At 43.6% G+C, this 21575-nt stretch overlaps 1 protein-coding gene across 1 annotated transcript; it reads left to right on the plus strand.

Moving 5' to 3' along the window:
• The first annotated feature begins 1137 nt into the window (after positions 1 to 1137).
• On the plus strand, positions 1138 to 13637 carry CFAP161 (cilia and flagella associated protein 161). Its single transcript, XM_057544017.1, has 7 exons — positions 1138 to 1253; positions 2418 to 2507; positions 3023 to 3255; positions 4513 to 4597; positions 9206 to 9364; positions 12417 to 12490; positions 12892 to 13637. The coding sequence occupies exons 1-7, from the start codon at positions 1185 to 1187 to the stop codon at positions 13121 to 13123; spliced, it is 942 nt and encodes a 313-aa protein (XP_057400000.1). The 5' UTR covers positions 1138 to 1184; the 3' UTR covers positions 13124 to 13637.
• Positions 13638 to 21575: the final 7938 nt, after the last annotated feature.

Raw genomic sequence — 21575 nt, forward strand, 5'->3', positions numbered from 1 at the left:
GATGCTGTACTGACAAAGCTCGTGGATTCACAAATGTGGGAGAATGTTCCTATTTGTATCCCAAGCTGCAGCCTGCCAGCTCAAATCCAAGTTCATCTCCAAAGTCCCCCTTCCCCCGGTTACCACCCGTAGATCTCCTTACTCTCATTCTCACCATCCCCCAAGGCAGAAATGAATCTTTCTTTAAGTGCCTATGGCCCTTCATTGGCGCATCTTTAATTGCACTCATGCCATTCTTTCTGAAGTAATTTGTTTTCATGAACTCTCTTCCCTTTTAGACTGAGGTTGCGGAAGGGAAGAAAGGTCCCTGCGTCTTTCATTTCTGTCCTCTCTTAGTAGACACTGAATAAAGGTGAATTACTGCATGCATTCAATCAGCATCAAGCCCTGGGGAGTCCTGCAGTAACTGTTCACCCTTCCTACTCATAAAATTATATTTTGTTTAAAAAATGTTGGCTCCAGCATATTCCGGTTTTATCAAGACTTCTTGCAAATCATAGGCTTGTCCTTGCACTTGGTATCTGGGGGAGGGAGGAGGAATGCTGTAAAGTCTGTGAAGATAAGAACCACCTCAGAAACATATAAATACAAATAGGCTAGCATGACATATTTCTTACTTTGGAGGCAGTGAAAATTTTGAGTAATTTTCTCTTCCACCTTCTTTCTGTATTTTTTTTGGTTTCCAACTTTCTACATGGAGCCAGTATTATGATTAGGATGAAATGGCTGCTTGCTGATAATCAAAGTAGGCTGCAAGCAGGCTATGCTTCCATTTCAAAGCTTCTCTTTGCTGCCCCCCAAAGCAAGGGATACTCTACTTAAAAGCAATTTTCGTTTAGATTCTAAAAGAAAAAAAAAAGTTATAAATTTCTCTCTAGCGAGCATTTAGGACAGTGAGGTCTGTAGGCTCGAGTTTTTTCTCTTGCCTGCTTTGCAATTAAACTCAAGAGAAACCTAAGAGGGGAAGTGAGGTGCAGGGTGGTGGGGGGGGGGGGCGGAGGGGGGGCGGTGACAGCCCCTGGGATGGGGCCGCACCAGAGCCCTGCGCAACTCGTGTGTCGTCACTTATTGGCTAGCAGGGTCCCGGACCTTGGCCAATCGCAGGGGACCGGGTCGTCATGGCGACGGAGAGGCTAACACAGGCGCTGTGCCCCGGAAGCTTGTTCTTGGGAGAGCAGGGGACGATGGCTCAGAACCTGTACGGTCCAGGAGTCCGGATGGGCAACTGGAACGAGGACGTCTACCTGGAGGAGGTACGGAGGGAGTGGCCGGGCACGGCCCGCCCACTGCCCGGGGACTCCCACGCCTGGCCTAAGTTCGGGCCCCTACACTGAGCATCCCAAGCCTCCTTTCGCACCCAGCACACACCCAATGTCCCTAAAATCCCAACTCCCTCTGAACGCCCTAAGAATCTCACTGGCTGACCCGCAGGTCTCACGCCCTTCTACTCTTTTTTTTTTTTTTTAATTTTTATTTATTTATTTATTTATTTATTTATTTATTTATTTTTGGCTGTGTTGGGTCTTCGTTTCTGTGCGAGGGCTTTCTCTAGTTGGGGCAAGCGGGGGCCACTCTTCATCGTGGCGCGCGGGCCTCTCACTACCGCAGCTTCTCTTGTTGCGGAGCACAGGCTCCAGACGCGCAGGCTCAGTAGTTGTGGCTCACGGGCCCAGCTGCTCCGCGGCATGTGGGATCTTCCCAGACCAGGGCTCGAACCCGTGTCCCCTGCATTGGCAGGAGGATTCTCAACCACTGCGCCACCAGGGAAGCCCCCCCTTCTACTCTTTACCAGCGTCTCTTGGCCTCCCGAACTCTCAAGGTCCCTGCCTGTGTCTCTCCCTTAGTCTAGAGCCCCAAGGAGACTTACAGTCTCCGAAGCTGCGGTCCAGGTGAGCAGGTAGGCTCTAAGGAGAAGTACTGCCCCCATCCGCCACCTTGTCCCACATCCCCTCCTGAGTGTCCCTGTAGCATCCCTTTTACTGACCTTATACTCATTGCCCTGAATTGTCCTATGGCGGTCTTAACAAGACCCTGGGCCATCCTTTTATGGAACTAGTTGGGTGGGGAGACACTTTCGGTGTCCATCATCATACAACTAGCAGAGACCTCAGTAGGAGGGGATATATGACCTCCAAATGTTACTCATCATTGTCACTGGTTGGAGTAATTACAGGTGATGTTTCTTTTTTGTGTCTTTCTCATTTTTCTAAACATTCCACAATGAAACAAAATAAAGTAATGCTAAAAAAGTAATGCTAAAAAAAGTCCCCCATTCCCATTATGCTCACATTTCTTTTTACGTTCTCAAAGTTTGCTTTTACAACTTGTTGTGCTTTGGACCTAAAAGCTCTCAGTATCTCTATTATTCAGGACTATTGTTGACCCTTTGGGTTTCACTCATTTTTCTCTTTAACCAGGAGCTCATGAAAGACTTCTTAGCAAAGAGGGACAAGGGACAACTTCTCATACAGAGAAACAGAAGACTGAAAGAGAATCTTTTGAGACCGGTAATTTTAAATTCAAGCGTTGTTTTCAAAAGTCTATCAAATTAAATGTGAGAATATGTTAAGCAAGCAAAAATTCCATAAGTGAGTTGTCATTTGGAAAATACCAATTCTTCTCTTTAGATAACCACAATGTTTAAAATTCTCTAAGATTTTAGAAACATGAGAAGTTTGCTATTATGTTCACCTGCATTTTCCAAATTAAGAAATGAATAGATTGATACATGCAGGAGTAAAATGCCCTTTAGTTGGTGCTCAAGAAAATTTCTAGGAATGTTTAATAAATCAATAATGGAATCAACCCATGTAATTTTTCATCAGCTTTATTTTGCTTCGTTTGGGATTATCAGGGGCATTGATTTGGCAAATTGGGAGCAGATTGGTGGCAGGAAAAGGAAGAAAGATTTCAGGAAATTCAAGTCAATCCCTTCTTAAAATAGGGTACATCTGCAGTGGCCTCGGCACTGGCTGTGAAGGAATCGCATGGTTTATCTGAAAAACTCCTATTTAAATTGTAGATGCAGCTTTCCATATCTGAAGACGGATACATTCGCTATGGCGACAAAGTGATGCTTGTGAATCCTGACCACCCTGAAACAGAAGCTGATCTGTTTCTGGGCGGGGACCTGAGCTTGTGTATGACTCCAGATGAAATTAAAGCCCATCTGAGTGACGAAATAGAGGTGCCCTGTGGCCTGAGTGCAGCTCAAACCAAGATCCCGGTTGGCAGAAACACTTTTACCATTTTGTGGTAAAGATACTTTAATTTTAGGCTCATTTTCATCATAAATATCTGTTTTCACTTGCAGTTTAAGGATGCCCTGGGATTAGAGCAGTGCTGATTGGAGGCAAAGGTTATGTGAACATTCTCTGTGATTCTCATCTTGCTTTCTTATCTTGAGAATGATTGTCAAGGGGCCTTTACAATCCTGTTACCTTAAACATCAGGATAATGGGTAATTTGATTTCAGTTCACATCAGGATAATGGCTAATTTGAATTCAATTCAAAATGCTTAATTCAAAAGTATTGGATCCAGGGAATTAAATTCAGAATCTGCCCAGAAGCAAAGTGGGTTTTCCTAATAACATTTCATAATGCTTTGAGCTCATTTGAGTGCTTTCATTGTTTTTAATGCTACTCTGTTATTTCTACATCAGAAATATATAGTTAAATGCAAGGTAGCAGTACATGGGGATTTGCTGTTTTAAAATTAATTGTCCACTAAAAATGTACTTGAATTTTTGGAGATGAGCATTTAAATCCTTAGAGAATAGATACATAATTACAATTAAAAGTCATTGCTAAAAAAAAAAAGTCATTGCTTTCAGTTTGTTACTAAACTATGATAGCAAGTTTATATGACAGGGATATAACTAGTCCTTTAAGTCTTTAGATTTTTTGAATACACATAATTTATGTTAAAACAGCTAAAAATTGATCACAATTTCTGTTTCCTGGAAGATTAAGAGGGAAGAGTGTATTAAATGTCTACAAATTTGTTATCTTGCTTCTCTCTAAAGTTGTCAGTGTATGGGGATGTCATATATAGAATAGGGAATATAGTCAGTAATATCATAATAATTTTAAATGGCAAGAGATGGTAAGTAGATTTATTGTGATCATCTAACGTGTATAAATATCAAATCATGATGTATACACTTAAAACTAAATATAAGATTATATATCAATTGTACTTCAATTAAAAAAAAGATGTCAGTGGACTTGGACCAATTCATTAGTGTAGGACAGTATGACTTGCTCAGTCTACCCTAGGCTCACAAAGTGGGAACACTGTGTGTTCCGAGTGTGTTGGAAGACAGTGAGTAAGGTGCCAGCAAGACTTGAAGGCCAAAAGAAAAGACCTTTTGGTAAGTGACTTATTTCAGTTATGGTACATGAATAGACATTACTGAGAAAATTATAAACAAAAGTGCATACACAAAAAATAGAGCTGTAGAATGATCCTAATACAGAGAATTTACATTCTATTAATTCTCCACTGACAGTGCAGCTGGAGAGGTCATTGGTCAGGTCCTTAGATACGGGCAGAACTTTCGCCTCGGGATAGCAGGAGGATTTGCAGACAGAATGGTAAGTCGTAACACTGCACGTCTACTTTGGACCAGTCATTTTTGTTTCCATGTGGGCTAATGGCTACTTACTGAAGTGGACAGAGAACTCTATGGGCATGGGCTCCATCTCTGGCCTCATTATGGTGTCAGCCTGCAGCTTTTCCAAGGCAGTTTGGGGCCAATGCTTTCCTTCTAACCTCATGAATTACAAAAATACATCCTTAAAAGCTAAAGAGTAAGGGGGAAAAAAAAAAACCTCTTTGCAATGCAGCTGGTAAAAAGCAAAAATTTATACCACCTCCACTTGCAAGTTAAATGATCAGATTATGTAATAATAATCTGACAGCTGTTTAATGTCACCAATGCTAACACATTTGCATAAATCGGGGAGCATAAGTCTTTGATCTTTACCTCTACCTTGGGAATTAGGCAGTGTAATAGAACCAGACAAATATGGATTTGAATTCCAGCTGAGATGCATACCTAAGGGTTGGGACTTTGGGTAAGTTATTTAACCTTTTTGAGTCTTTCTATAAAATGGAGATTATTTACTTACTACGTGTTGAAGAGCTTCACATATGTTAACTCATTTATTCCCCCCAACAAGTCTTTAAAGTAGGGACTATTTTACCCCTGTTTTACTGATGGGGAAACCGAGGCACAGCAAGTTGAGTGACTTCGCTCCAAGTCACTTGGCTACTAAGTGGCAGAGCTGGTATTATATATAACATTTTTCATTGAATCAGAGATTCCATTATTGTATGATGTGACATCATCATCACCAGCAACATCATTATTATTTTCATACTACCAAGAAATCAATGCTGGCAATTAAATTCTGACACACCGTAGATGGTAAGCTGCAGCCTGATTTTAAATGTGAAAATTAGAGGAAATACCCAGTTGTTGAAAGAGGAAATAAATCATCACTGTCTCATCCAGAGAGTAGCCCTACTAACATTTTAGCTTATTTTATAGAGGGAAAATCTTAAAATATAGGGAAAATTACAAGCATTACAACATTTAGATATTATTTCTTTTCTTTTCTTTTTTTGTTTCTCTCTTTCTTTTTATTTACCTTCTTTTCCCACCTCTCCCTTCCATCTCTGCTCTCCTTCTCTTTCCCCTAAATCATCTGCTCTTTGCCTGTTTATTGACTTGGGCTTAAATATCTGCTCTTCCACAGATGATAAACATTTGTCATGTTTGTTGTTAATATTTCCTCTCATTTGTTAACTTGGCTTTTAAATTGTAGTTGTTCTCATCTATTTTTGAGTAAAATCTATCAGTGCTTTTCTCTGTAATTCCTTCCATTGCTCAGAGCCTTTGAAGTCTGCTCCAAAGATATGATAAAAAGAATAACTTGTATTAATTTTTAGATGTCTAAACTTGAACTGTTGCTTAAGTTTATTCTTTCCTCCACTTGGGATTTATTTTGATAAAGGCCTTGATGTGAACATCTAAATTTCCCCCAAATGACTAGTCAGTCATATCTGTGTTATTTTTTGAATAATTATTCCTTTCTTCACTGACACATGCTGCATGCATTAAATTATTAGATATGGCTTTCTATTTGGATCCTTTGAACTGGAGTTGTTTATTTTTATTCCAGGTCACTTTGATGACTTTTAGGACTAGTTCTTTATCATTACACTTCTTTGTCTGAATTACGTTAGGAATTAATCTTTCAGTTAAATGCAATAATAATTTTTTTAAGTCCCTCTGCCCCTGTTGGGGGGAAAGTCACTTGGTATTTTGATTGGCATTGTAAAATTAAGTAAGTTCACATATTTAGTAGCTTTACAATATTTGTCCTTCTGAGATGTCTCTCTATTTCTTCAATTATTCTTTTCTATCTCTCAGTAAAGTTTTGTGCTTTCCTTCACATGGATCTGACACTGATCTCGTCAAGGTTATTCCTTGGTATCTTCTATTTTGGAAGCTATTGAAGGTAGGTCCTTTTGACAGTTGCAGCAAAAATAGAAGATAGACATTGATTTTTATACTCACCTTGGATGAAATCACTTACTCTTATGAATTCTACTTGATTCTCTTAGGACTTCTAGGTAGACAGTCATCTCATCTTCAAATTATGACAATTTTATCTCTCCTCAAATTCTTATACCTCTTATTTCTGTTTCTTGTCTTTGAATTAGCAAGCTCTTTCAGGGTATTTATGAAAAATCTGGTGATGGTGGCCTTGCAGAGGCCTGATTTTTGTTCCTGATTTCCTTATTGTCGTTCTTTATATGAACAAAGCTACATTTGTGGTTTGAGATAGACATTATTTTCCATTTGCTCTGAATGGCATTGTCATTCTCCCCATCAGCCAGGCCAGAGCCGCAGTGCATCTTGGACCCATCTTCCTTTCCCACCCACATCCAGCTCCAGCGATGGTCAGGTCCCACGGCTCTTCCTTCACGGTGCAGTTTGGCCCGTCTTTGCACTCCCAGTGCCGGTACCTCAGTCCACACCCCCATAGCTTCATCCCTTTAGTCTATCCTGACTTCATCTCATACTAGCAGCGTGCTGTCAGGTCGATCCTTTAAAAGCTCAGCTTTGCTCACCTTCCACCTCCACTGAAAAGTCAGTAGCGGTGCCCCCATTGCCCTCTGCATTAAGTGCTGCTGTTCACTGTGGCGTTTAAAGCCCTCCCTGTCCACACTCATCCTCTCGGGCTCCCTGATACCACATCACCTCCTCCTCGGAGTCTTTCCTGAGCCCCCGGGAGAGCATGTGTTCCCATCTCTCCCCTCCTATAGCTCTTTGCATCCCTGCTGGACGCCATACCTTACAGACGCTTCCAGTTTCTATACTCAATCATCTCTCCTGTTAGTCGGAAAGCTTCTTGAGGGCAGTACCTCATTTCTGCCTTCCCCAGAGCGCTTCATGGCATAGCTTTGTATAGAAAAGGTGTTTAATGAAAACCGATCAAGATATGCAGAAACGACCTCCAGGTGCAGGGCGAAGGCGAATCGGTAAACGGCTAACGAGGAACTAACATTATGGACCTTTCAGCAAGATGGCGTGCTCCTTGGCGAAGTTATAGGCAACCAGAGAGCTGACAGAAGTTCCAAGTGTGGACATCAATTCCAGAGGGGCCGAGGCCGCCTTGGAGGCTCACGTATGAATATCAGCTGTGCTGGTATTGGTTTTAAGAGGACTTCACTTCATGTAATAAGTTTCATGTAACATTATTTATAATGAATAAAATATTGCTCCAGGCCTGATGCCCTGAAAAAGAGGAGGAGTCGGAATGGGAGAAAATATTTGCAAACGAAGCAACGGACAAAGGATTAATCTCCAAAATACACAAGCAGCTTGTGCAGCTCAATATCAAAAAAACCAAACAACCCAATCCAAAAATGGGCAGAAGACCTAAATAGACATTTCTCCAAAGAAGATATACAGATTGCTAACAAACACATGAAAAGACACTCAACATCACTAATCATTAGAGAAATGCAAATCAAAACTACAATGAGGTATCACCTCACACTGGTCAGAATGGCCATCATCAAAAAGTCTACAAACAATAAATGCTGGAGAGGGTATGGAGAAAAGGGAACCCTCTTGCACTGTTGGTGGGTATGTAAATTGATACAGCCAGTATGGAGAACAGTATGGAGGTTCCTTAAAAAACTAAAAATAAGACTACCATACGACCCAGCAATCCCACTACTGGGCATATACCCCGAGAAAACCATATTTCAAAAAGAGTCATGTACCACAATGTTCATTGCAGCACTATTTACAGTAGCCAGGACATGGAAGCAACCTAAGTGTCCATCGACAGATGAATGGACAAAGAAGATGTGGCACATATATACAATGGAATATTACTCAGCCATAAAAAGGAACGAAATTGAGTTATTTGTAGTGAGGTGGATGGACCTAGAGACCATCATACAGAGTGAAGTAAGTCAGAAAGAGAAAAACAAATACCGTATACTAACACATATATATGGAATCTAAAAAAAAAAGCGTTCTGAAGAATGTAGGGGCAGGACAGGAATAAAGACACAGACATAGAGAATGGACTTGAGGACACGGGGAGGGGGAAGGGTAAGCTGGGACGAAGTGAGAGAGTGGCATGAACTTATATACACTACCAACTGTAAAATAGATAGCCAGTGGGAAGCAGCCGCATAGCACAGGGAGATCAGCTCGGTGCTTTGTGACCACCTAGAGGGGCGGGATAGGGAGGGTGGGAGGGGGACACAAGAGGGAGGAGATATGGGGATATATGTATATGTATAGCTGATTCACTTTGTTATAAAGCAGAAACTAACACACTCTTGTAAAGAAATTATACTCCAATAAAGATGCTAAAAAAGTAAATAAATAAATAAAAAAGAGGAGGAGTGCATGAGATGGAGAGGGAGGCTGCGCTTGGTATTCCAAGGAAGGGAAAACAGTTGCAGCTGATGTGGGGGTGGGTGGTCTCAGCCTCTGAGATGGCCTTTCTGAGGGAGAGGAAAGTTGAATGTTCTTGTACAATCCGTAAGAACAGGGTTTTTGAAAACTGCTTTGGAACACACTGGCCGTCCAGCCAGTTGACTGCTCCCTGCTTCCCCAGCCTCTCGGATAGCTGTGAGCTAGTCCATCTGCTTGCTGTCGTTTTCAGTTATATTTATCAAGTGACCACAGGACCCTCATGAAGTCGTCTAAGAGGTCTTGGCTCCAGGAGGTGTACCTGACGTATGAGGACTCCTGCCTGAACTGCTGGCAGGCGGCCTTCCCTGACCCCCAGCTACGCCTGGAATATGAAGGCTTCCCCGTCCTGGTGAGCGCAGCCTGGGGAAGACAGACGTGTGCGCGGATGCTGTGAAGTGGGTGCGATTTACTCCTGTGTGTGAAATGGAGGCTCGTCAGGGCTCCGATGCCTTATATGCCTCACACACTTTCACTCTCTCTCTCTTTTTCATTTCTTTCTTTTTTTAAAAAATATTTATTTATTTATTTTTATTTAAAAAAATTGTTTTTTGGCTGCACCGTGCAGCATGCAGGATCTTAGCTCCCTGACCAGGGATCGAACCTGTGCCCCCTGCAGTGGAAGAGCGGAGTCTTAACCACTGGACCGCCAGGAAGTCCCTCTTTTTCTAACTCAAGTTTGGGAGGCACCGTTTTGCCTTGTGGCAGCATCCTGCCTTGGTGTTTCTCGGCTCTGGCGGCGCACAGAATCACCTACAGAGCTTCATAAAGATACCGAGGCCCAGGCTCTGCCCCTGAGATCAGGCTGAGAACCACTGCCCCGAGATTGTAAGGGTGATGACACTGCTTTCTTTCAGGCCTCTGTTAAGTCCTCATTTCTAAAGAGACTGGGTAATCTGGGGGAAGTGCAGGACAGGGCAGGGCAGACGCACAGGTGAGCACATTGCTGGACATTTTCTCAGGAGCCTGGGCCCTGTGGACAGGAGCACAGTTCTGGATGGGAAGGCAGGTCTGGTGGGCACAGAGCTGTTTTGAGGACCAGAGGCCATGCTACTTGCTTGTGAGACATCCAGCAGACGGAGACTAAGGAGTTGTTGGAGGTTATTGGGAGAGTTACTGGATTTACAGCCAGGAAGGACTTAAAGAGTTGGCCATCCAGGAAGGGGCCCCCAGTTACCAGGCACTCTGAATCCACCTGACACAGTAGGCTTCTCTCCCGAGCTCTGCAGGCGGACCCAGGTTTGCAAGGGTCTTTCTCCCAGCACGGAGAATATACACGTGGTCCACAATGATGCATGCTTGACAGATTTCCTCTCTTCCACTGGTCTTTGCCAAGCTTTGCTCTCCTTGGAATTGCCTCTCATTCCCATGATTTAAACTGTCAGTATCTCAGCTTCATTGTCTGTAAAATGGGGATAGATGATGACGCCTAACTTACGAGGTTTTGTGAGGATTAAGCGGTTAGTACATTTACAGTGCTTATTAGAAAAGTGCCTGGCCCGGACAGCACTCCCAAGCATTCACTGTTGTTAATTTAACGGTGGTTGTTCTATTGTTGCTGTCATTAGGTTAGAGAGGTTGGGGAGTTCAGGCACCAGGAGCTCGTTTCTCTGTTGCTAACTCAGTCCACAGCCCGAGGCAGGTCTCTGAGCCACATTCAGACACATCTGCAGAATGGGACATTTCATACCTGCCCAGCTGCTGCCCACATGTCAATACCCTCCAGTCAGAGACCATCAGGAGCACCTGGGGTTGAACGAGCTGGCTTTATTACTTGTTGCAGTGATGGAGAATGAGCGCCATGGAAAACCGTGGGGCGTCTCAGTAAGAGGCTGTTATACATGGTCCGAAAGGACACATGCACCCCCGTGTTCATAGCAGCACTGTTTACAATAGCCAAGACATGAAAGCAACCTAAATGTCCATTGACAGAGGAGCGGATAAAGAAGATGTGGTACATATACACAGTGTAATAGTATTCAGCCATAGAAAAGAATGAAATAATGCCATTTGCAGCAACATGGATGGGCCTAGAGACTTTCATACTGAGTGAAGTAAGTCAGACAGAGGAAGAAATACGATATGGCTTCGGAATCTGAAAAGAAATGATACAAATGAACTTATTTACAAAACAGAAACAGACTCACAGACTTAGAGAATGAACTTACGGTTACCAGGGGGGGAAGGGTGGGGGAGAGGGAGAGTTAGGGAGTTTGGGATTGACATGTACACACTGCTATATTTAAAATAGATAACCAACAAGGACCTACTGTATAGCACAGGGAACTCTGCTCAATACTATGTTACAACCTAAATGGGAAAAGAGTTTGAAAAAGAATATATACATGTATACGTATAACTGAATCACTTCCCTGTACACCTGAAACTATCACAACATTGTTAGTCAACTATACTCCAATATAAAATAAAAAGTTTTAAAAATAAAATAAAATAAAATAATTAGAAAGGACAAGTTATAGAATTGGGGCTGCGGTTGGGAGATTTTAGTGAGGGTCTCAGAAAGTGGGGCTTTGCCCTGGATTGGAATCTGTCAGGAAGCAGGGATGTCTCAGTACATCTTATCTATAGAGGGCAGGCCAGAGCATGGCCAAAGCTGTCATGAGTAAGGAAGCAGAAGTCACTCCTATTCTCTAGGAGAGGAGGACATTTGGTATTTTGTGGCTTAGACCATGCTCATGTTTTTGCTGTGTTCAGACATGATCACAAAGTGGTTTTCTTTTTGTCTTGACCCATCGTGTTCACAGCGTGGCCTTGTCTGATGTGGGCACTGTGTGAAATTGATTATATGCCACAGGGGAACACTAAGGCAGAGCCCTGGGTGCCAGGCCAGTTCCCAGATGTCAGGGGCTGCTTTTCACCATCTCACACTGCTTTTAGCTTACATGAGTCAGGATTTTGAAATAATATGTCTTTTATTTTCTGATTGTAAACAATATATGTTCACTTATGGAAAGTCAGAAAAGTACAAAAAATAATATTATGATTACCAGTAGTTCCATCTTCTAGAGAAAGCCACTGTTATCATTTCTTTTTCACTCATATGTTTTTTTTTTAATTTAGTTTTAATTAAAAAAAAATAGGACATCAGGAATATTTTTATTTTTTCCACTTAACACCACTCACCGTATTTCAAGTTGTCAAAGATCTTCTCCAATATGACTTTAAATGATTATATAATGTTTCATCATATGTGTGTCTATAATAATGTATTTATTAATCTATTATGGCTTGGCTTCTAGGTTATTCCATCTCTATCTCTCTCTCTCTTTCTCTCTCTCTCTCTCTATATAAATGAATATATACTATATTTCCAAATTTTTGCTTTTAGGAAACTGGAGGCCTTAATTCATAATTCAAATAACATACTCTCTTTATCTTTAAAGGCAAATGCAAAAATTCTTATCAATCACTGCCACACGAATCGGGGGCTGGTGGCCCACCGGCATCTTTTCTTAAGGTATTGTATAGCAGGGTACAAGAAAATGCCATGCCAGAGGGCAGGGGCTGTGAATATAGGCAAAGAAGTTCAATTTAAAGAGGATGGCCACGCACAGAAAAAGTCCTTTGATGACGAAATATCGCCACATAGAACTTTGATGGTGTGAAAACTCCTATTAGAGCCCCTTCTATTATACAGGTCCTTCCCCACAGAGGACTTTAGCTATAATGGGATCCTATCTACCTGGTCCTTGCCCAAATAGGATGAGTCTTGTTGGCAAACACATAGTGTTTTAGAGACCCCCCCCCCCAAGAGCTTTATATAGCAGTCTGTTGAATTAGGTGCTTTGAGATGAACTTAACAGCTTACTGAGGGTTGTAATTCCATTTCCAACCAGTGTTAATTCTCTCTTGCCCCAGTACCAATTTTGGAAAGGAAGCAGAGGTCGCTGCACACACATATCTGGATTCACACAGAGTTGAAAAGCCAAAGAACCATTGGATGTTGGTGACTGGGAATCCCAGGAAGGACTCGTCCACCATGTTGGACCTGCCTAAACCGCCGGCGGAGGACACCCGAGTCCTGGAGCCGGTGGCGGAGGCGGGGGCCAGGAACGCACCTGGCGCGCATGCGTGCACTCGTCCGATGTAGCTTTACAGGAAATCTATCTTGGTCATGCCTCAAGCTATTCTTAAGGAAGGCACAGAACTCTCTGAACATTGTATTAAAACAAAGGCTGTATTCAGATTATTGAATTAACGGTGGAGGTCTAGGACACAGGAAAAAACAAACAAACAAAAAACCTTGCCTTGGGCCATAGCTCAGAAATGGTCTTTGACGGTGACAGATGATATTCCTTTGTTGATGACCAAATTCTGAAGACTCAGCTTCCTTTATTTAGATCCTACAGCAGCAGCTTCTATAAGGACTGTAAAAAACTCGTTACTTTTTAAAAATGTTACTTTTTAAAGCTATGTCTGTGTAATGAAGCTATCGGAACTTCACTGGATTTCTGGCACTACTCTCTTTGCCCCGACTCTGTACAATGTACTAAGAAATCAAAAATGGGTAGCTGTGGACTGTGGCCTTACTTTAGAGTTGAACATTTTCCCCCTTGTATTTTTGTGTCTCCTTCTGGCTTGCGGGGTTGGGCTCAAGACCTCTATTTGACCTCCATTATTTTGTAATGATTTTCATGTTGCAGAATCTCCTTATTTCTACCTTATCTTTGAAACCAGTACATTAGTTGTGGCATTCACATCATCAGACAAAATACATACATATCCTTCCATGTGTTTGTCCATCTACTCATTCTTTGTCGAGTACGGAGCACCTATGATGTGTAAGGTGTTGTAATGGGATGAAGAGATGCCCAGCCCAGGAAGTAAAGGTGAGGGCTAAGGCTGGTTCGCTTTTAAATACCGTTGGCCCTCCGTTTCTGCGGTTTCGCATCCGTGGCTTCAACCAACCGCTGAATGTGTAGTATTATGTTTATGATCTGCGGTTGGTTGAATCTGCGGCTACGGAACTCGCAGATTCGGAAGCCACACTAAGGAATTTGAGCATCCTAGGATTTTGGTATCCTCGGGGGCCCTGGAACCAATCCCCGCGGATACCGAGTGACGACTGTATACCCAGAGGCGGAAAGTAAGTCACGGGTTATGTAAATGCGTTTTAAATAGATGCGGCTTCAAGCCAATGTGGCTTGAGCCTCTTCGAGGAGACAGGCATTTGCCCTTCACGTGCAGCAGGAGTTAGGGCAGTGGTTCCTGCCCTTGGCTGTGTACTGGATTCAACTGGAGAACTTTAGCAATTACTGATGCCTGGCCCTAGCCCAGAAATTCTGAGTGAACGGTCTGGGGTGCAGCCAGGGCAAGGAGCACTTTCAGTGTCCTTCGGTTGGCTCTAATGTACTGCCAGAGTTGGGATTCACTGCATCAGGAGAGGAGAAGGAAGCGACGGTTCCTTGGGGGTGGTCAGGAAACGCTTTTCTGAGTGGGCATTAAATCAGAATTTCTGGGGTGGGGCTTTAAAAAATACAGATTCTTGGGCCTACCTCTGGAGATTCTTATTTAATTGATTTGGATTGGAGCCCAGGTATCAGCATTTTAAAAACACTTGCTACTTTTTAAAAAATGTGCCGCCTGGGTTGAGAACCGCTGACTTAGCTGAGTAGTATTTGGTTTGCCTGTGTATCTCCAAAGGGTGTAACCAGGACTGGAGGCAGGTAGATTTGGGCTCCATATGGGGAAAGAATTTCTTGAACAGTTTAAACAATCTGAAAGCATCTAGACCCGTTCTGGTGCATTCTTGTCCTGCCATGAGGTGCCCACGGAGAGCTTTCAGACAACATGGGGACTCACATTGCTTCCTTGAGCCATCTTTCAATGGTTCCTTGACTGAATCGCCAAAGAGTTGTAGTCCCCCAGGAATACTGACCAAGTTTGCAAGCATATAGTTAGTGACAACTATGGTGTGACTTCCACCTGGCTGATGGCAACTGTAAGGCCCAGTCATTTTAATTCAAAGATGTTAAAATATGAAAAAGAAATCCCTGTATATCTTAGAATAGGTGAAAGACGATCAATCACTAGAAAGTTAGTGCTATTGAACTGAGCGAGCACTCTCACCTGTATATTACCTTGTGTGATCACATCAGAGCTGCTGCCTTGGGTCTGCTGAGTGCATTCAAAATTAGTAAGGGGTTTTTATACTCAATTCCTTATTCTCGCTATTTTCTGGGCTTAGATTGGATTTTGTTCATTGCCATAAACCCATTTCTTTCTTTCTTTCTTTTTTTTAAAGTATTTGTTTTATTTATTTATTTATGGCTGTGTTGGGTCTTCGTTTCTGTGCGAGGGCTTTCTCTAGTTGCGGCGAGCGGGGGCCACTCTTCATCGCGGTGCGCAGGCCTCTCACTATCGCGGCCTCTCTTGTTGCGGAGCACAGGCTCCAGACGCGCAGGCTCAGTAATTGTGGCTCACGGGCCCAGTTGCTCCGCAGCACGTGGGATCTTCCCAGACCAGGGCTCGAACTCGTGTCCCCTGAACTGGCAGGCAGATTCTCAACCACTGCGCCACCAGGGAAGCCCATAACCCCATTTCTTGAGGAGTATCTGTTGACTGAATGAATGAATCCATATCCTTTGCAGAGGTGACAATAGGCTTGTAGAAGTTAAGTGATTTGCTCAAAGTCACATAGCTCATAAATAGAATTGGGCAGGACCAAGTCAGATCTTCTAGACCTTCTTCTAAACCAAAGTTTTCTAACCGCACACTCTCAGTCTTTGGGGGTCCAGATAATTCTTTGCTGTGGGGGACTGTCCTGCACCTTAAAAGATGGTTGGCAGCCTCCCTGGCCTCTACCTACTAGATGGCAGTAACACATCTCCACTTGAGACAACTGAAAATGTCTCTTGTCGTTGCTAAATATTCCCTGGGGAAAAAATATATGCCACTTGAGTACCACTGCCCCTTGGTCTTCTAGATCTTCTTTATTTGCCATTGACAGAGGATGCTGTAGAGGGTTTTTCCTTTCTATTTTTTTAATAAAGGTTAGAATATATGGTGTCTAGGTAGCTTCCAGGTTTACTAATAATCTGCTTTTAGCATCTGACCTGAGCTTTGGTGGAAACCTAGAATTTTGTGTAGGTTGGGCCTCCAGGATAAGGTTGCTATGTGGACCTATGCATAGTTCACCTTGATACACACAGCCAAGAGTGGTATTCAAATTGTTAAACAACCTACACAGTTTTTCCTGAATATCACTGGGCACCAACCTAACAAAACAAACTCCAGCCACAGTGCTGGGGTAGGGTCCTCGAGGCCCCCTGCTGGGCCAGACATTAACTCTGTAGTTGCTGAATTGCAGGGAAGTCCAAGGGTTCCCACCCCCCCAAGGAGGTGCCAGGGTTGCCAGGGGCATCTGAGGAACTTGGGTCAGTAGCTGTGTGAGAGACACACAGTACCTTCATAGTGGTCTCCAGTGTGGGATACACAAGCTGGCCCATTGAGATGTGAAAGGAAAAGTTTAGAACTTCTATGTAAGTCATTATTTTACCCTGTAAAATACATTAATGTGTGTTTCCTACTGTTCAAAATGTTAGTTTTTTTTAAATGCACATATAGGTTAGTAGGCATGAATAAAGTTTGTAAATATCAGTGTGTGTGTATGTAGTTAATGCTCAAAGCTTACCAGGAAGGGTGTACAATAACACAGTGTGGAGACCATTCTGTGTGCTGTGTGTCGTCGTTTGTTATACAGAATGTGCCACTGAGTCAGTGTTGCTGCGTAGCTCTGTCCCCAGTCATGGACTACAGGTTCCCCCTGCCCAACCCAAGGTTCACTTTTGCTCAACTGAACAGATTACTATCCATCCTCCACTGTGTGCCGGTTCTCTTACTAGGATGGTGGAGACAGCAACAAATAAGGCAGAGACCCTGCAACTGGGGGCGAAGGGAGAGGGAAGAAGAAACCACCAGTGATTATGCCCCGAGCCTTCTATGATCCCTGTGGGAGAACAAGGAGATGCTCGGGGACCAGGAAAGGCTGCCCTCGGATGACACTTGAGTGAGAAAGGACACCGCAGAGAAGAGCATTCCTGGCCAGGGAGGCCTGAAGTGGGGGGCGTTTGGAGCAGTGGTGAGAGGGGGGCACTTGGCGAGGGGCCGGTTCACAAGGGGCTGTGTGCAGAGCTGCTATTCAACAGGTCCACCCAGTAAGTCTGCACTGGCTGTTAAAATAGTGATACGTATCCCTCTGTATTGGTTGGAAAATAGCTACTGACCCAAGTCCCTGAGATGCCCCTGGCAACCCTGCCACCTCCCTGGGGGGGACCCTTGGACTTCCCTGAAATTCAGCAACTACAGAGTTAATGTCCGGCCCAGCAGGGGGCCTCGAGGACCCTACCCCAGCACTGTGGCTGGAGTTTGTCTTGTTAGGTTGGTGCCCAGTGATATTCAGGAAAAACTGTGCAGGTTGTTTAATAATTTGAATACCACTCTTGGCTGCGTGTATCAAGTTACTGAATTTGAATTTTATCTGGAAGGTGGTGGTCAGCCTTCAAAAGAGTGTGAGGAGGAAAGTGGCATGATTTTGCTTTAGAAAGAGTATTACGGAAGCAGCAGGGAGGTAAAGGGGTCCCTGGGGACAGATGAGCCTCTGAACTAAGGCAGTGTCAGGGGCCGTGGACAGAAGGGGATGGGTTGGAGAGAGATCAGAGAGAGGGAGAGACAGGACTCCAAACCTGGTGTATGTAAGACCAAGAGAGGACGAGGAGGTGGCACGCAGATTTCGGGGGCATGCCCATCCCTGAGACTCAGGACCCGGGAGGACCAGCAGTTGGGCAGGGAAGTTGAGTGGTTGCCTGGAGACAACGTGATGTAGCCTGTTTGTCTGTGGGTCCAGCTGCAACCTTGCTACAGTGCCTTCCTCAGCCTGGTGATGTCCTCTGCCAGGCTGGTTGGACCCACCAAAACCCCAGCTAAATCCTTGATAATTGGCAGCAAATAAAACTTTAGGATCGAGTATACCTATAACTCCCTGCCGGGGGAGCACGGAGGAGTCCGGCAAGCCTGGTGGCCAAGACTGGCCACTTCCCAGCTGCAGGGATGTTATCTCTCTGAGAATCAGTGCATCAGCTGTGAAATGGGGAGGGTACCGGCCCTTGAGGGCTGCTGGGAGAACCGGATATGTTCAGTTATGTGAAATCAGGTGCTCTGCGTGTGTAAGTGCTTCCCTGTTTCCCCTCTGCCTTCAAACGTGAGTTTAGTACATGGACATCCAAGTCAAGGAGTGAGTTTGTCTCCATCTCCACAGTTGGTTCCAACCTGGGATTGGACCCCTTTTCTTTCCCACACACAGTACACCTTTGTGCATTCAATCAAATCCAACAGACCTCATGACTTTTTTATATCAGGTACTGAGCTAGACCCTGGAAAGCATAAACGTGTTCTTACCTTCAGGGCCTCAACTGGGAGATGATGCTTAAGAGATGAAGAGAGGTTATTCCTGTTAAAAAAAAAAAAAAAGGCATAAGCCAAAGCCATTGACTTGGGGGAAATGCAAGATGCATTAGGAAAGCAGATGGAAGTTCACTTTGATTGGAGCCTTGAGTAAGAGACAGGAGGTAAAGCCTTAAAAAGAAAGGCCAGTAGCTTCCCTGGTGGCACAGTGGTTAAGAATCTGCCTGCCAATGCAGGGGACATGGGTTTGAGCCCTGGTCTGGGAAGATCCCACATGCCGCGGAGCAACTAAGTCCGTGTGCCACAACTACTGAGCCTGCGCGCCACAACTACTGAGCCTGTGTGCCACAACTACTGAAGCCCATGCACTGCAATGAAGAGTAGCCCTGGTTCGCCTCAACTAGAGAAAAAGCAACACAGCAGCAAAGACCCAATGCAACCAAAAATAAATAATAAATTAATTAATTAATTAAAAAGAAAAGAAAGGCCAGAGTGTGGAAATTTGCATTTAATACAGTATGTAGGGGGGAGCCACTGCAGGTTTTGGAGCAGGGGAGAGATAGGACAAGAAAGGAAGGTTAATCTGGGAGGGACAGGTGCAAGGTAAGTTAAAGGCAGAGGTCATTTCTGAATCCATAATCACAGATGATGAGACCACTAAGGCTTGAACCTATGGAGAGCAGAGCCGATATTCTTACTGATGGGTTTAAGCAGATGAATTAATCGTTTTCTATCATCCCTTCACCAAAGGCAAAAATAGTAGAAACATTGCTTTTTCCATTAGTAAATTTGCTCAACATCTCACAATATTATCTGGAGCTTTTAAAAAGGAAAATAGCTGCTTTATCTTTAAGAATAACCACTTAGAACCATTTATAGATTTGATAATAATTCAGCAGAAGTTCAGTTATTATGGAAATTTAACATAAGGAGAGTCAGTTAAATTACTGGCTTTGATTCCTAAAGGGAGACCATGTTGTAAAGAAGACAATTGGTTAATGTATAAAGAACTCTTATAAGTGAAAGAGAAAACCACAATCATCCCATTAGAAATACAAGGTGCAGGGGCGGAGTCAAAATGATGGTGTGTGAAGACGCCTAGTTAGCGTCTCCCCACAACTAGAGCACCTGCCGGCCGCTGGTGGGGACCCTGACGTCCAAGGAGATGGGAGGAACCCCCAAGTGAACCGGTAGGATGTGGGGGGACTGAGCGGGGAGGAGAAGTGGAGGCCAGACAGGATCGGTGCCCCTGAGGCTGGAGAGATCAGGAGAGGCAGGTGGGAGGGGTCCTCCAGGAGGAACAGGAGAGGAGAGGAGGGTGTTTGCCCCACCCACTCGAGCCCAGGAAGCCTGCTGGGCTCCCAGGTGAGGTCCCCTGCCCTCTGAGACCAGGGGTGGGGGGTACGCCTGGGCCCCTTCTGTTCTGTTGAGTCTAAGCCCCACCCTCCCATGGCCCCCAGGGCCTTTTCCAGCCCTGTGGGTCCTAAGCATAGGCACCGCCCACCACCCAAACCTCGCCCTTGCTTAAGCCCCACCCTCCACAGCCAAGGCATTTCCCCCCCTTTTTTTTTCTTTTTCTGTCTTTATTTTTTGTCTCCTTTTTCTTTTCCCTCCTCTCTTTTACTATTGTGGTACTGTTGTACCTTCCTATTGTTGATTCATCTATATTTTTATTTTTATATTCTTTCTAACATATCTGTTAGTTTCCTAGTCTAATTTTATTTTTTACTTTATTGTTTTCTCTCTCTCTCCTTTTATTTTTTGCCCCCCCATGTGGCTTGTGGGATCTTGGTTCATGAACCGGGGGTCAGGCCGAAGCTCGTGTGGTGGGAGCTCCGAGTCCAAACCACTGGACTAACAGAGAACCTCAGACACCAGGGAATATTCATTGGAGTGAGGTCTCCTGGAGGTCCTCATCTCAGCACCAAGACCCAACTCTACCCAACAGCCTACAAACTCCAGTGTTGGAAGCCTCAGGCCAAACAAGTAAGACAGGAACACAATCCCACTGATAAAAAAAAAAGAAAATGAGATGGCAAAAAATATGTCACAGATGAAGGAGCAAGGTAAAAACCTACAAGAGCAAATAAATGAAGAGGAAATAGGCAACCTACCTGAAAAAGAATTCAGAGTAATGATAGTAAAGATGATTCAGAATCTCAGAAATAGAATGGAGGCACAGATTGAGAAAATAACTGACGAGGAGCAGAATAAAGAAAAAAGAATGAAGAGAATTGAAGACAATCTCAGAGACCTCTGGGACAACACTAAATGCACCAACATTCGAATTTTAGGGGTCCCAGAAGAAGAAGAGAAAAAGAAAGGGTCTGAGGAAATATTTGAAGAGATTATAGTTGAAAACTTCCCTAACATGGGAAAGGAAATAGTCACCCAAGTCCAGGAAGCACAAAGAGTCCCATGCAAGATAAACCCTAGGAAAAACACAACAAGACACATATTAATCAAACTAACAAAAATTAAATTCAAAGAAAAAATATTAAAAGCAGAAAGGGAAAAATAAAAAATAATATACAAAGGAATCCCCATAAGGTTATCAGCTGATTTTTCAGCAGAAACTCTGCAGGCCAGAAGGGAGTGGCAGGATATACTTAAAATGATGAAAGAGAAAAATCTATAACCAAGATTACTCTACCCAGCCAGGATCTCATTCAGATTCGATGGAGAAATCCAAAGCTTTTCAGACAAGCAAAAGCTAAAAGAATTCAGCACCACCAAAGCAGCTTTACAACAAATGCTAAAGAAGCTTCCTTAGGTGGGAAACACAAGAGAAGAAAAAGACCCACAAAAACAAACCCAAAACAATTAAGAGAATGGTAATAGAGACATACATATCAATAATAACCTTGAATGTAAATGGATTAAATGCCCCAACCAAAAGACACAGACGGGCTGACTGGATACAAAAACAAGGTCCATATATATGCTGTCTACAAGAGACCCACTTCAGACCTAGGGACACATACAGACTGAAAGTGAAGGGATGGAAAAAGATATTCCATGCAAATGGAAATCAAAAGAAAGCTGGAGTAACAATACTCATATCAGGTAAAATAGACTTTAAAATAAAGACTGTTACAAGAGATAAGGAAGGACGCTACATAATGATCAAAGGATCAATC

Source organism: Balaenoptera acutorostrata, chromosome 3, assembly GCF_949987535.1.
Source record: "Balaenoptera acutorostrata chromosome 3, mBalAcu1.1, whole genome shotgun sequence".
NCBI lineage: Eukaryota > Metazoa > Chordata > Mammalia > Artiodactyla > Balaenopteridae > Balaenoptera > Balaenoptera acutorostrata.